The 13,155-nt window shown below is 40.6% G+C and overlaps 4 protein-coding genes across 14 annotated transcripts in view; 1 reads left to right on the top strand and 3 right to left on the bottom strand.

Moving 5' to 3' along the window:
* fmn1 (formin 1) overlaps positions 1–5,398 on the top strand; it is a 43,219-nt gene extending 37,821 nt beyond the window's left edge. For all 10 annotated transcript variants that reach the window (XM_054761645.1, XM_054761640.1, XM_054761642.1 and 7 more), the window contains 5 exons: positions 779–871; positions 1,149–1,200; positions 1,288–1,437; positions 3,020–3,101; positions 3,184–5,398. In XM_054761645.1, coding sequence (XP_054617620.1) covers positions 779–871; positions 1,149–1,200; positions 1,288–1,437; positions 3,020–3,101; positions 3,184–3,228 — 422 coding nt within the window. In that variant the 3' untranslated portion in view covers positions 3,229–5,398. The remainder of the gene's footprint in view (positions 1–778; positions 872–1,148; positions 1,201–1,287; positions 1,438–3,019; positions 3,102–3,183) is intronic.
* Positions 5,399–5,435: 37 nt separating this feature from the next.
* On the bottom strand, positions 5,436–6,840 carry grem1a (gremlin 1a, DAN family BMP antagonist). Its single transcript, XM_054761729.1, has 2 exons — positions 6,755–6,840; positions 5,436–6,662 (listed from the first exon to the last, which is right to left on the bottom strand). Exon 2 carries the CDS (start codon positions 6,655–6,657, stop codon positions 6,130–6,132), a length of 528 nt encoding a protein of 175 aa, XP_054617704.1. The 5' UTR covers positions 6,658–6,662; positions 6,755–6,840; the 3' UTR covers positions 5,436–6,129.
* A 54-nt stretch (positions 6,841–6,894) lies between these two features.
* On the bottom strand, positions 6,895–9,909 carry LOC129172204 (neuroendocrine protein 7B2). 2 transcript variants are annotated; one of them, XM_054761727.1, is made up of 6 exons: positions 9,708–9,909; positions 9,155–9,398; positions 8,830–8,979; positions 8,613–8,725; positions 7,644–7,697; positions 6,895–7,561 (listed from the first exon to the last, which is right to left on the bottom strand). In XM_054761727.1, the coding sequence occupies exons 1-6, from the start codon at positions 9,831–9,833 to the stop codon at positions 7,433–7,435; spliced, it is 816 nt and encodes a 271-aa protein (XP_054617702.1). In that variant the 5' UTR covers positions 9,834–9,909; the 3' UTR covers positions 6,895–7,432. The 2 variants fall into 2 exon arrangements, with proteins under 2 accessions (XP_054617702.1, XP_054617703.1); XM_054761728.1 differs by having other exon boundaries at positions 9,155–9,380; positions 9,709–9,909.
* Positions 9,910–10,602: 693 nt separating this feature from the next.
* On the bottom strand, positions 10,603–13,072 carry LOC129172630 (rho GTPase-activating protein 11A-like). Its single transcript, XM_054762585.1, has 7 exons — positions 13,044–13,072; positions 12,792–12,888; positions 12,441–12,697; positions 12,027–12,178; positions 11,845–11,952; positions 10,760–10,921; positions 10,603–10,664 (listed from the first exon to the last, which is right to left on the bottom strand). Exons 1-7 carry the CDS (start codon positions 13,070–13,072, stop codon positions 10,603–10,605), a joined length of 867 nt encoding a protein of 288 aa, XP_054618560.1.
* Between the last annotated feature and the right edge of the window lie 83 nt (positions 13,073–13,155).

Here is a 13,155-nt window from a genome sequence, read left to right as displayed (position 1 = left end):
CAGGCTCCTCTGATCCACTGATTGGGCGCAGGTCCGAAGGAGCGGAGTTTGCAGTCGCCATCTCAAGGTGAATCTCAATAAGTGAGATCTGAGGAGGAAGCCGCGCTGATAAACTACTCCTGTTGAGGAGTTGCTCTGCTCCGTCTGGCCCTCTTGCCTTTCTCTCAGCAGGCTAGGCTGATGCCTTTTCCCATCGGCAATCATGAAAATAGGAATACTTACTCCAGGGTCATGAAACCTTTAACTGTACAGGTCTTAAGTCACATTCTTAACAGCCAAACGAGTGCAAAAGTAAAAACTACAGAGGAATCTCCCGAACTAAGTGAGCACGCATCATTTTCAGTGTATATTGTTCCTCCTGTATGCTCTATTGTTGTCACTGATCAACAGTGTTTGCAGTAACGGCATTAAAAATAACGCCGTTACTAACACCATTATTGTTTTCCTGTAATGGGTCGTTACCATTTCAAACATTACAATGCCGTTACCGACATTGAAATGTGGCGCGTTATTATGCACCGATATCTATATCAGTGATCTGGGTGTCGCTTCAGTCGCCGTTGCTCACACAGGAAGCTAAACAGCTGGTCAACAAAAGCTGTGATTACGCACTCTCAGAAAAATGCTAAATGCTAAAGCTCAATTTGAAGGTTTTTCAAAAACGTAACTCAAAAACGACTTTGCCTGTTAACTAATTACATTTACGAGGGAGGTGCTAATTCAATTACTGTTTTGGGAAAGTAACATGTGACTTTTTTCTGTGTTTTGTCGATTTAAGGATGCGAAAAGGACGTGCAGAAGGTCTGCTCGGACTCTCCTGAAGAACATCTGCAGCCGTTTAAAGACAGAATGGAGACTTTTCTTCTCAGTGGTAAGTAATTATGTTTTATGTAACCACAACAACTATGAATCACTGGTAGGCTGTGATGTTACCATAGCTAATATTTAGTGGCTTTATGGTCCTAAACTTGCCTCGTAGAGGCGCCTTGAGATTACTGTTGTGATTGGACACTCGTCATAATAGCAGTTTTATTTATTGACGTGTGAACAAAGCTGTTACATTACATCGGCGTCATTGGTGTCTTTTTGTGATCTCTGTAACTGAGATGTTTATCATGTAAAATGATGACTTCTCTACTTTCCTTCAGCACGTAAAGAACATGCTGAGGCTTCCTATCAGCTGATGGCTGCAGAGAAAAGGTTAGAGAAAGAAGTCTTTAAAATGTATCTCCAAAACAATAAACATTCTTTTTGTAATCTGCATGTATTTGCATCTGGCATGCTCAGTTTTCAGGACCTGTGTGTGTACTTTGAGCTGAAGTCCAAGGCAGGAGACAAGGAGTTGACGTCCGGTCATTTCTTCATGCTCTGGTTTGAATTTTGTGCCGACTTCAAGGCCAGGTGGAAGAGGGAGAATAGGAACATCTCTAAAGAAAGGTATGGGACTGCATGAAGATGCACTTAATAGGCAAACGTCTCAAGTGAGTCATTCATCATTCAGGGTTGCTGTAGGCCGCAGTTCTTTATCTCATCAATACATTTTTGGAAAGTTTAGTGTGGAAAAACTTGAGAGGCCCGACTCCAAGCCCATCAAAAACCTCTGAGATAAAAATGAACAGACAGGCCAACTCCATATTTTCTCCCATGTTAACTTCCTGTGGGTCAGGGGTGTCCAAACCTTTCAAGGGCCACTTTGACATTTTGTAAAGCAACAAATGTAGATATGCATGATATGTTATGTGTGTGTGTGTTTGCGTGCATGTGTGTGTGTGTGTGTGTGTGTGTATATGTGTACGTATGTAACGGATGCCAGCCTGTGAGGCTGTGCAAGTGTACGTTGGTGAACCTCACTCCCTCTGCCTTAAAAGCTGCGCTGAACACGCGGTCGACAGTCCGGGCTTTTGGCCGTGTGGTCAGCGCTCTCGCCTCCCATTGCGAAGGTCCTCTGTTCGAGCCCGGTGCGGGCGGTGCAAAACAGGGCGGGTTATATGTATGTATGTATTATATATATATATATAGAGAGAGAGAGTTATGTATACGTATGTATATATACAGTATATGTGTATGTATATATATACTGTATATGTATATGTGTATATTTGTATGTATGTATGTTTGTATGTATGTATGTATGTATGTGTTTTTTCCTCATTCGATGACAACTTTTTTCTCTTAATATTTTGACTTTATTCTCGGAAAGTTACAGTGTCTGCTGTTGTGTGTTTACATTTTCCAGCTACAGTATTTCAGCTTTCATCTTGTAAATTTTTCTTTTTGTACTTATGACTTTATTCCCACAACACTTTCGCTTTATTCTCATAATGTTGTAACTTTTCCACAACTTAATAATTTAATAATTTTCCAGAAATAGTTTTGTTTGTTTCCCATCATATTACGTCTTTTTTCTTTAGTATTTCGACTCGATGCTACTAAAATGACATTATTTTTCCTCATAATGTTTTGAGTTTATTCTCGTAAAATTGTGACTTTTATCTCTTAATATTTTGACTTTATTCTTGTAAAATTGTTGCTGTTTTTTTTCCATTTCTGCTGTTGCTTTTTTAATATATATATATATATAATTTTACAAATACTTTCTTCTTGTAAATTATCTTCTCGTAATATTATGACTTTATTCCCAAGATATTTTGACTTTATTCCGTTAATATTGTAACTTTTCCCCTCCACCTAATTTTTCAAAAATTACAACTTTGCTTTGTTTGTGTCTCATAATCTTACGACTTTAAAAAAAAGCGCCTTTTTTCTTTAATATTTCATTTCATGCAACTAAAATGACATTTTTTCCTCATAATATTAGAGAAATAATGACTTTTTTTCCATTTCTGTTTTTTGTTTGTTTTTTTGTTCAATTGTATTTTTAGCTAGCAATTAAAAAACAGCTGCGGGCCGCAAATGGCCCCTGTGCTGCAGTTTGGACACCCCAAGTGTCCCAATACGTTCCATATAGTTAATCTATCTTATCAGTGGGCTAATACAAGTACAATGCTTATTACCACAGGATAAAAGAAGCCCAGCTGTCTGTGAAGAGGATCACAGCAGAGAAGAAAGTCGAGACCAGAAAGATCATCCCTAACAGTCTGGTAAGTATAACACACATCTCCCAGTCATTGTTGTATTATATTGGTTCCATAGATGCTTCCTGATATGTTTCATCACCAACAGAAAGAACGCCTGCGACAGAAAGAAGCTAACATGACCTCTACTTAACATTCTCACTTGCACATATTTAGATTTTATACTACAGTGGAACCTCTTCAGTCAAATGCTCTTGAATCTGGAATTGAACCTAACCTTTCTTAAACAAAACGTGCCTGGAATGTTTTGCGTCTTTATGCATATTGTCAAGGAAGGAAGGAGTAGTTCCACAAGTGCTTTCCATGACAAATTCACAAATTGTAAAAATGGGTTGATGAGCATAGAACTGGAAACGGAACATATTGTAGAGTAGGAAGGTGGTTCTGGCTGCTTGGTACAATCCTTTGTGTCGGAACAGAATGTGGAAATGCAAAATGAGATACATTTTGTCATCTGCATCCCCCTTTGCACTATTTTATTTTAGTTTTAGCTACTTTTAATACCCAGCGGTCAACTTATTTTTACACTTTTGATGAAGTTAAGAATATTAAAATGTAAAACAATGCTTGTACTGAACAGTACTACAGTTTGAATTAATTCTGTTTCCATTACTTCCTTTGGTAAAATTATTTGTCCAATAATTGTCAAAGGGCCAAATGGTACTGCTAAAAAAAAAAAAAAGGATATGCAGTTGTCCCTCGTTTATTGCAGTTAAGTTCTAGACATGACTGCGATAAGTGAATTTTCGCAAAGTAGGATTCAATATTAATAAATGGAATATTTTTGTAGTTGCAGCATAGAAAGCCTGTTTATGACCTTCTACAGACAGTTTTTACCATTATTAGCGCCCGGTAGACATGAAATAACACCCCTATGGTCATCTTTACACTTGTATTACCCAATAGAGTAGACGTAATAATAGAATAAGCCATCTTATTTACTGACCAGTGTAGAATACTACTCTCCTGCCGCTGTTTGTGAGTAAGGAGAGACTCACGATGCACTTGAATCACTTAATGAACAATGCAGTGAACATTCACACAGGAGCTGCTGTCGGCCACTCATTACACTGCCAATCTGCTGCGAGCACTCCGCTATCAGTCAACTCTAGCTAGCTGATGTCACACACGTCACTGCCCAGGCCCTACTTCTTAAAGGCTTCATAAATTGTCTTGTGAATGTGAATGTCTTGTACAACAGTACAAAACAGTGATAGACTGAGGGCGTGATGTTCGAACCGCGATGTAGTGAGGGACGACTGTATACATATAGAGTGTTTTTTTGGCCTTTGTCAGCGGTACCAGACTCATATTAGCTATACTGCAGCAAGCCCCTAAGGCAGGGATTCCCAACAGGTGGGTCGCAACCCATAAGTGGGTCACCAGGCCGTTTTCAGTGGGTCGGTCACAAGTCTTTGCCTGGACAAGAAAAAGATGGACGTAATGATCCGATGTCCGTGAATGCACCTTGCGTTCTTGTCTGTGCTATTTGCTTGCTACGCCGCCACGGTACGCGTGCTTCGGCAGCCGTGTCACCATTCCTTGAAAGTGAAAGTTGAAAAATGTCAGTAATTTGGGTCGCCGCTTGTCACTGAGGGGTGATGGTGGGTCCCACGGCCAAACCAGTTGAGAACCACTGCCCTAAAGTACAGAGTCTTGCAAAAGATTGTTTACATCGTACAAGTAAACACATCGGCTTCCCCACTGCATTTGCTGTAAATGCGTATTTTGTGGTCACTGTCAAAAGTCCAATTTTAAGTGTCTACTTTTTTTTGTAGAGTTGTTAGCGCCGCATTTGTTTAAATGCAAGCTGTCTTCTTCTCCAGCTCCTTCATTGTGACGTGTATGCCTCGCTGTCTCCCCCCTGCAGAGCAGAGGAAGTACTGCATGAAGGAGCACTTGTCTAGTTTGACTAAATGGTTTACATTGTTCGGGGGATGACAAAATGACAAGCCTATCGAGGAACCCTGGTATCATTTGTCTCGAAATCTGAATAATTACGTTAAATCAGGAATGGACTCAACCTAAGAGGTTCCATTGTACTATAATGTCAGGACCATTTAACCACTGAGCTGCTGGACCAGGCTGGATCGGGATCACAATCAGGGTACCACGACTTTTTTCATTCCTTCAACTGGGTGCATTTTGTCTCTTGCTTTTCATTGCATTTAATGACTGACACCTGATACCTAAAATGTAGATTGAAGAAAACAATTGTGCAATATTGCCATCACTGTATGGATTATTATATTTCACAGAATGTATGAATTCTAATGTAAGTAGTCAGTATTTTGGCATACTCCTCCTCAAATAAATCACTCATTTGAATTTTGTGAATTCTTAGTTTTATTGACAAGCAAATGTTGGCAACACAAATTGCTGGTGAAGCAAGTCAAATTGCAGGGGGTTTCTATAAGACCCTCTGACATCCCACATAGTGGAAACTAACCATCCAAACACGTTGAAGACCAGTATTTGTTCTATTCAAAATATAACATTTTAGCTTTCATGTACAACATAAAACATATTTACAGAAAGGCATTAACTATTAAGAACATCTTAACATTTGTTTAAATAATGCGCAACAATTTTAATTATGTGACAATTAGAAGACATCAATTTAGAGGCACAATCTATGTTATGTGTATTATTCCCTTATTATCCAAAAAAACCCCAAACAAACCAATATTGGAGCAATTTCCATAAAATCAATTAAACTTGGAGGTACTGAAATGTTTTTATGTCACTATGAGTCATAAAAAATGTATTGAAGGAAAAAAGTTATGAAGAAAGTTAATTTACTTAACATATTTCAACTTCATTACATAGAGAGTAATTTAGAAATACACTCAATTATTATCTTAATGACAAAAATAATACACAAAATAAGAAGTGGGTGCCTGTGAATGCGTCCTGTTTGATCCAAATTAGGAGAGTTTTTAGTCCATTCTGGTTGGACTTGATATTGTAAAGTAAATATGAAAATTCCATCATTTTGAATGAACGTCGTCAAATTCCAATAGTCTTTTCGGGTCTAATCCGTGTCTATTGTAGTGCACCTACACTGCTTGACACGCTGTACCCGTTTCTTCCTGGTACCGGGGGTTTGTCCAGGGCAGAACAGGGTGTACGTTACCGTGCTAAAGGTTTTGGGTTTGCAGGCCGAGCAGGACTCGAACGCGTTTCCATCCTGGTACATGTGCCTAGGGATGTAGAAGGAGTTGCACTGGCCGTAGCAGAACCGGTTGATGATGGTCCGGCTCAGACAGCCCTCTTCGTGGATGGTCTGCTTGAGTGGCTGTGTCTTACACCAGTCCAGCCGCAGGTACCGACGCTCCGTGACGTGCAGCGCCTCCTGACTGGACTCCAGAACCTCGTCGGTTGTGGTTCCAGGCGTCAACCCGCGGGAAATGAATCCACTGATGGGAGGTGGGTGGCAACGCTCCGGGTCGTTCTGGTTAGATTTGTTTGGATGAGGGAAAGCTCCCTGGAGGGCATCTGACGTGCTGGGAAGCAGAACCAGAACCGCGGAGAAGCTCAGCAGAGACTCGACTCTCATCATGGACGCTGGAAAGAATATGGAGGCATTTACGCACAGGTTTTACGCACTTGCAAATGCATACACAACACCAATTTAAGGCTATAAAATGATAAATTACCTGTTGTTTATCGCCCAAAATATTCAGGCTTAAAAGCGTGCGTACACTCTGGATATTGCGTGTCCTCTGTGGGTTTTATGAGGTACTTTCTGGTACTGGTGCAAAGGCACGCCCCCTTTGAGGAAAAAAACTTGCTACTCTTGTCAATGCAGATATTTATTTTATAAGACAGGAACAAACAAAATACAGATTTTTTTTTTTTTACAACATGCAAAAGGATTCACCTGCACAAAAAAAGTGTTGGGATTAATTGTGCATAACACAGCAAAGTGGAAATATGATTTGTAATGGGACCTTAAAGACACAGAGGCCCTTTTGAAGACATACAGTACAAAAAATTGAAAGCCGTACTTTTTATTTTAATCTCTGGACAGCCGCTGTAGAAATAATCTCATCTTTTGAGCACTCAAGCAGTGAAACGTGAATTCAAAGGTAATATTTGTCTTGTTTTCTAGTCCAAAAAAAGTGTATCATGTTCATCCCCATAAATAAGACTAAAGGAGAGATGTATTTGAACTTACATACATGATATTTTAATATAAACACTCTCCTAGCCAACTAACACGTTGCAGAACATTCAACACATTTTTTAAAAATGTTTGACTGCTTCTGTGGTAACCAAAAAAATGTAAATATAGGTGTTTCACGTGAATGCCGGCTTTTGTAGTAGATGCTGTTTTAATTTGTGGATTTGGTGCTTGTAGGCATGCTTGATGCCTCATCCTCCTCTTCCTCTGAGAAGTTGGGAACTGATTTCTTGGCCACCACGTTATCCAGCCTCTGGCCCATCAGGTATGGGTTGACACTCTGAAGACAGGACATGAAGGGAATACGGTAAGGGAGTCCGTTTTAATAGTAACTCAAAAGATGTGTCGATATGGTTTTTCACCCTTTTTCTTCGCTTTGGTCCTCCCTTTAGTTTTTGGTACAGAAGTTCCTTATTCTGGAAAAAAAAAAAAAAAGTTTGCCAACCAGCGTGAATGTCTCAACTCAGTTCTTCAAACAAATACCAGGAGACATAAAATAAAGGGCCAACTCTACCACAAATTACACATTAGCTTTGTTTTAAGTTTTCATTGACTCTCCAGCAGTTTCCAACCACCACCAGATCACATCATCTACTCAACAATTACACTGTTTGAAGCAGCTGGAAGAAATATTTGCTTTTGCTCCTGCGCTCCCCCTACAGGTGTGAGGTGCTAGTTATTTTCAAGCTGCTTACTGTACAGCAGGGGTGTCCCACGTGTGGGATAAAACGGTTGGACAACCCTGCTGCACGGTGAAACCCCAAATGACTAAATACGTCCCTGGTCAGCTGTGTATAGCTTTTACGTGCAGAGGGTCACCTAACGCGCGCACACACTAATACTCCCTCTCTGCATGTCTGACACGATGTCACAAGGCCTTCACGCATTGGAAAATGTATGTTGAGTCCACAATTGGTCACTATTAAGTTTTACTATGCAGTACTTAACTTCTTTTTACGCTTGTGCAACAGTTAAGAATGTTAAAAAGTGCAAGGGTTTAGGTTTATTTACACGTACATGACAGTTGAAAGTGTTCAAATGTTAATGCAATGGGAAGCGATGGTGACAGTTTGGTTCTGGAACAGACTATTTCTATTTCAGTTGCAGCATATGGGGAAAAAAGTGTTCTGAAATATGCACAAAAAGTCAACCCGAAACTGACGTGACATGTGACCCTTTTTAAAAGACTGTTACTGTTATTTGATGTCAATACTGGTAAGGTTTTGCATCCCTTTGTACACTTAAAAACGAAGTCACGCCGGCCACTTCGTAACTTGTGCCCTGGTCAAAGAGGGTGACATTCACTAGCTGCAGTCACAATGTGTACTGACCCACTTCATCAGCGCTGGGTACTCATTTCCTCGGTCATACAGGTGTCGGTGCTTTTGGAACTCACGGCTGAACTCAGCGGTGTCTGGAGCATTTTCCATACACCCGTCTGTTGCTGTAGATGTAGATGAAGCACATTATATATGCAATTTATCATCACCATCACCACAAAATGCACTTTCTGGACAAAAAATTGAAGCATAGAATCTTATATCCTACCTGTCTTTCCTAGGGGACAAGGGTTTGGTGGGTCCGGGTAGCTGTGATCATCACTGAAGTCTTTGGGAACGTTGTCACCTGCCAGCTCAGCCACAATGTTGGGAATGTTGCCATAAGGACCAAGGTGCTGCAACCCCTCATGAGCACCACCTAGTGGGGGAACATGTAATGCAATAGCAATACAGTATGTTTATTGTTGTTACAGTTTGCACCACACTAATCTAATAAATGTAATTACTTGTATGAATAAAAACGAAATATCACCACCGACAGCACAATATATACATCTTAATCGCCCAATCTGTTCAACAGCATCCCACATTACCCTGGATGCTCTGGGGTCCTACGATGTTGGTGGCTTGGTGGGCCGCATACTCCACCCTGGGCCGAGCGATGCCCAGCTGCTCCATGACGCCGTGAAGGAGACGCTGGATGTCGGCCTCAGACACCTGCCCGACACCGGGGGCACTGCGGGCCGGTGCACCGCCGAGCTGCAGGACTGCTAGAAGAACCAGCAGTGATGACCGCACCGTCCATCTTATCTCCGTCATCTGCAGGTGGACAAAACAAACGCGCGTACACACAGAGGCCACCAAAGATGGACAAAAAATATAATTCTGTTCAAGCAGTCATTACATAAGTATATTTATATTCACTGTAATGTTATGACGCACATAAAGGCAAAATGAATTTTGTAAACCAATTTTGGCGCTGAGTAAACACAGCCGTTAATGTCTATTTATAGCCAGCATCACGCACGTACACAACAACCCAATAACCTGCCTTGATTTACATTCAGGCGACAAGGTGATTTGATTAAAGTGTTCGCCAAAAAACGATAACTATAACCTAAAGACTGGTGTAGCTATTCTTTCTTACCTTGTGTAAAAACGACCTGCGAACTGAACAAGATGTCCGTCAAGGTACAACCACAATGAATGTCCGCCTTTCCGGCTTTCAAAATATAAAGCGACAAAGCACGAGGAGTGAATGATAAGCCCCATTTAAATACACGAAAACATTTCCCAGTGCCTTTGTTTCAATTCATTTGAAATGTGATTAGCGTTCAAATGTAGGCACTGGACGCTTTATTTTTGAAAGAGCATGAGTTGGTTTCCGGTAGCTTCTATAGTGGTGCGTAACAAAAGGTCCACGCAGTTGTTTCGAAGCCAACAAGCCTCGCTTCTGATTGGCTGTTACAATTGTTCAACATTAAAACGATTGGGTTTCAAATTTCAGCAGGGACGTTATTTGCTTTAGAAATATACAAACGAGACTGACTTTAAATACTTTGTGGGCTACTTTTAAAAGAAAAACTAATTGTTTTACGTGCTATATCCAATTAAAACACAATTAAAATGGTGTAAGGCCTCAGCATTACTTGTTTGTATCATGTCACACTGTATTTTGAACTTTGCTGTTTAAACAATACAGTCTTCCTATATTTGTGTATATATATATATATATATATAAGAAACACGAACAAAACCTTTTATTAGGCATGAATTTTACAATAACATGACCCACACAACCGTTTACACAATTTGAATAAAACATTAAATAGTGATTTCTTAAAAATGCCTTGTGAACATGTTATGGAGATGAGCTTCTCCTCCAGGGCGCAAGTTGCAGTGCAGGGGAGGATGTGGAAGAGACCACATCCTGTCCTAAAACCAGCCTTGGAAATGACCAAAACACAAGTCAGGTCAGTACACTAAAAATATGTTCCAATTCAAATACCTACCTTTCAAACGGTCCAACAATTCCAAAAACTCACTTTTTCATTTTCTGTAGTGTAGACTCTGTGCCAGGACTCAAGGCCTCCGAGATGGAAACTGAAAGCGTTGAATTTTGTTCTACAGAAGTTTGTAAAAATATTTGATCATCATTCATGCAGAACAAGTGTACTTTGTAGGTCTATGGGAGGTACCTGCACAAGGCATGCAGGTCCTAAAGAGGACGACATTAGGGAAAGTCCCCAGACCAAGACTCCTCCTGAGGGTCGGTCGGTCTTGCAGGATGGACTCTTGCGTCTGCTGAGTGATTGGTGTCCTGACCTTTGACCTTCCGTGAAACCAGGGCACAGTCTTCACTGACCAAATGACAAACGCATTTCAAGAAAATGGTGAGTGAAGCACGTGTACCACAAATGCGCCATTCAGTTAACTGCTAATTGTCGCATGCATGAACCACAAAAGCAAATCATTTCGCACCACAAATTTCACAATTTCAAAAATATAAAAATTGCTGTTATGTGGTTGACCAATTAACCAACCTTTTAACTCAAAAATATGCATATTTAAGCAAATGCTACTCTATTTTTGGTCTAAATTAAGCATAAAACTGGTTAAATGAACTAAAATACAAATAAGGCATTCAGAAGACATACGTAGTATTCCACACTGGTCACTAGGTGTCAGTCATGTTACATTGAGACAATAGCCACCATAAAGGAACAAGGAACTCTTTCGAAGCCAACATGTTAGTTTATATTATGTCTTATTTTCTCTTATTATGGATACTATATTGGGTCTTACAAGGGTAAAGGTGGCTATAGGGGTGTTATTTCATGTTTAGAGGGCTCTAATGTTAAAAACTATTAAGAAGGTTGTAAACAGGTTTTCTATGCGGTTACTACAAGTATACAGTATTTGATTTATAAATAAGGAATCCTACTTCGTGGAAATAAAGGATGGGATGGCTGGAGGGATACTTACTATTAAGCTCGAGGTCAAAAAACAGCTGTGGCTGTAGGTAACCTCCCGATTAAATTTTTTTTTTTTTAATTATCTCCTCAAGATGACAGTAGCCGCTTTTGAAGTATCACGGCAAGATCAGCATCCAGCAGCTTTGTCTACTTTTACGTGTGCTTTAAAATGTTTGCGTGAAACTCGAGCTACATTTTTCTAACCACCTTGTCACCCCATTCCAAATCACAAAGTTTAAAAAAACAAAACAAAAGTGCATAAAGACTTTTCAAATTTCAAAACCAACCTCTCCAAACGAATGTCCTACCTTTCAAACTGTGACTCTTTCGAGTTCTTTTCTTTGAGCTCGGCTCCTCCGCCAGATGGAAGCTCATCAGGAATTCCATACTATCCATGACAACTTTAGGAATCGCACCTGTGGAGCATACAGTATAGTAGATCAATCCAAGGTCTTCATTGGAAACATCCTGCCAGTTGAGATCATCGCACCAAATGATTGTGGCTTTTCGATGAAGGCGCGCAGGACGAGAATTCGGAGTTCAAAGCGCCCTTCGGACAGCTCTTCCATGTTGGGAGGCGGTAAAAGACAGGGAGCAAAGACGGTGGCCAGATTGGAGCTGGTCATCAGGTTGTCTTCACATCTGGCAAAATAAAAACAGACCATCATATAAAAATCAACATATACCACCATATAAAAAGGATTAAAATCAATTCATGCTTCTCATTTAGCTTCATTTAATTCCAGCAATACCTGTAAACCACTAGATGGCATCACTCTGTAAACACCTTCCTATTCCTTCCTTCTCCATTACAGTACATGTCAGGCATCTTCAGTAGTTTTACTACATAATGGTTAACCTAATTTAAAATTGTATGACTTAATGTTGCCTATAAGTATCAAACCTGTGGGATACTCCGGCCAGGAAGTTGAACAAGTAATGTAGACAGGAAGTGTTTCTGGCAGGCAATAAGCAGGACAGCATTTGGAGGGCCGAGGTTCTGTCCTGCAGAGAAGCCAGCATCTGTGCTTTGAGCATAGCTTCTTGGATCTCTGAAGGAAATAACGGTTCTGGTAGCTCCCTGGCGAACTGCTTGATGAGGGTGGCCACATCATAGGGGGCCGCTGTAGGTAGACATGCCTCTCCACTATTCAGCTTGGCCTGCAACGTTAATAAAGAACATTTAGTTCTTGTGAGGTTTAATGATTGGCCCCATCCACCAGATGATGCCATTGCTCTTTGGATGACTACACACCCTAAGGGCTTTGATGCGAGGGAGAGAGCCTGGTTTTCTGAAGATACCCACTGTCCCAACACGCTCCAGGAGAAATGAACAAGCATCCACCAGAAAGCTGAGGCATAAAAGAGTCAAAACTTGTTTAATTCACAAAATCATGGGCGCCCCACCCCCCGCCCCCCCACCACCACACACACACACTTACCAGGGCACCAGGCCAAATTCAGGAATCAAGCACCTTGGTAAATTCTCCAGAGGAACACCAAAAACCTTTGCACCCCCAAGGAAGAGTCTCTCATTTTTTCTCTCGACACTTTGCACATTTATTCCATGACTGACTTGAAGGTGAAAGCGAATCACATTACTGTCCAAACCTTTCATG

Source organism: Dunckerocampus dactyliophorus, chromosome 19 (assembly GCF_027744805.1).
Source record: "Dunckerocampus dactyliophorus isolate RoL2022-P2 chromosome 19, RoL_Ddac_1.1, whole genome shotgun sequence".
In the NCBI taxonomy this organism is placed as follows: domain Eukaryota; kingdom Metazoa; phylum Chordata; class Actinopteri; order Syngnathiformes; family Syngnathidae; genus Dunckerocampus; species Dunckerocampus dactyliophorus.
Note: the sequence above shows the minus strand (reverse complement) of the source record. Positions and strands in the feature narration are given on the sequence as shown.

Excerpts from the sequence above, each read along its gene's own strand:
- grem1a (XM_054761729.1), bottom strand. The coding sequence starts at position 6,657 with ATGATGAGAGTCGAGTCTCTGCTGAGCTTCTCCGCGGTTCTGGTTCTG.
- LOC129172204 (XM_054761727.1), bottom strand. The coding sequence starts at position 9,833 with ATGGGGCTTATCATTCACTCCTCGTGCTTTGTCGCTTTATATTTTGAA. Across the intron at positions 9,399-9,707 it reads CAGGTCGTTTTTACACAAGG|TGTTTTGTCCACCTGCAGAT; the intron begins TAAGAAAGAATA and ends TGTACGCGCGTT. Across the intron at positions 8,726-8,829 it reads TTGTCCCCTAGGAAAGACAG|CAACAGACGGGTGTATGGAA; the intron begins GTAGGATATAAG and ends CTACATCTACAG.
- LOC129172630 (XM_054762585.1), bottom strand. The coding sequence starts at position 13,072 with ATGAGAGACTCTTCCTTGGGGGTGCAAAG. Across the intron at positions 11,953-12,026 it reads CGAAAAGCCACAATCATTTG|GTGCGATTCCTAAAGTTGTC; the intron begins GTGCGATGATCT and ends TATGCTCCACAG. Across the intron at positions 10,665-10,759 it reads GACCTGCATGCCTTGTGCAG|TTTCCATCTCGGAGGCCTTG; the intron begins GTACCTCCCATA and ends CAACGCTTTCAG.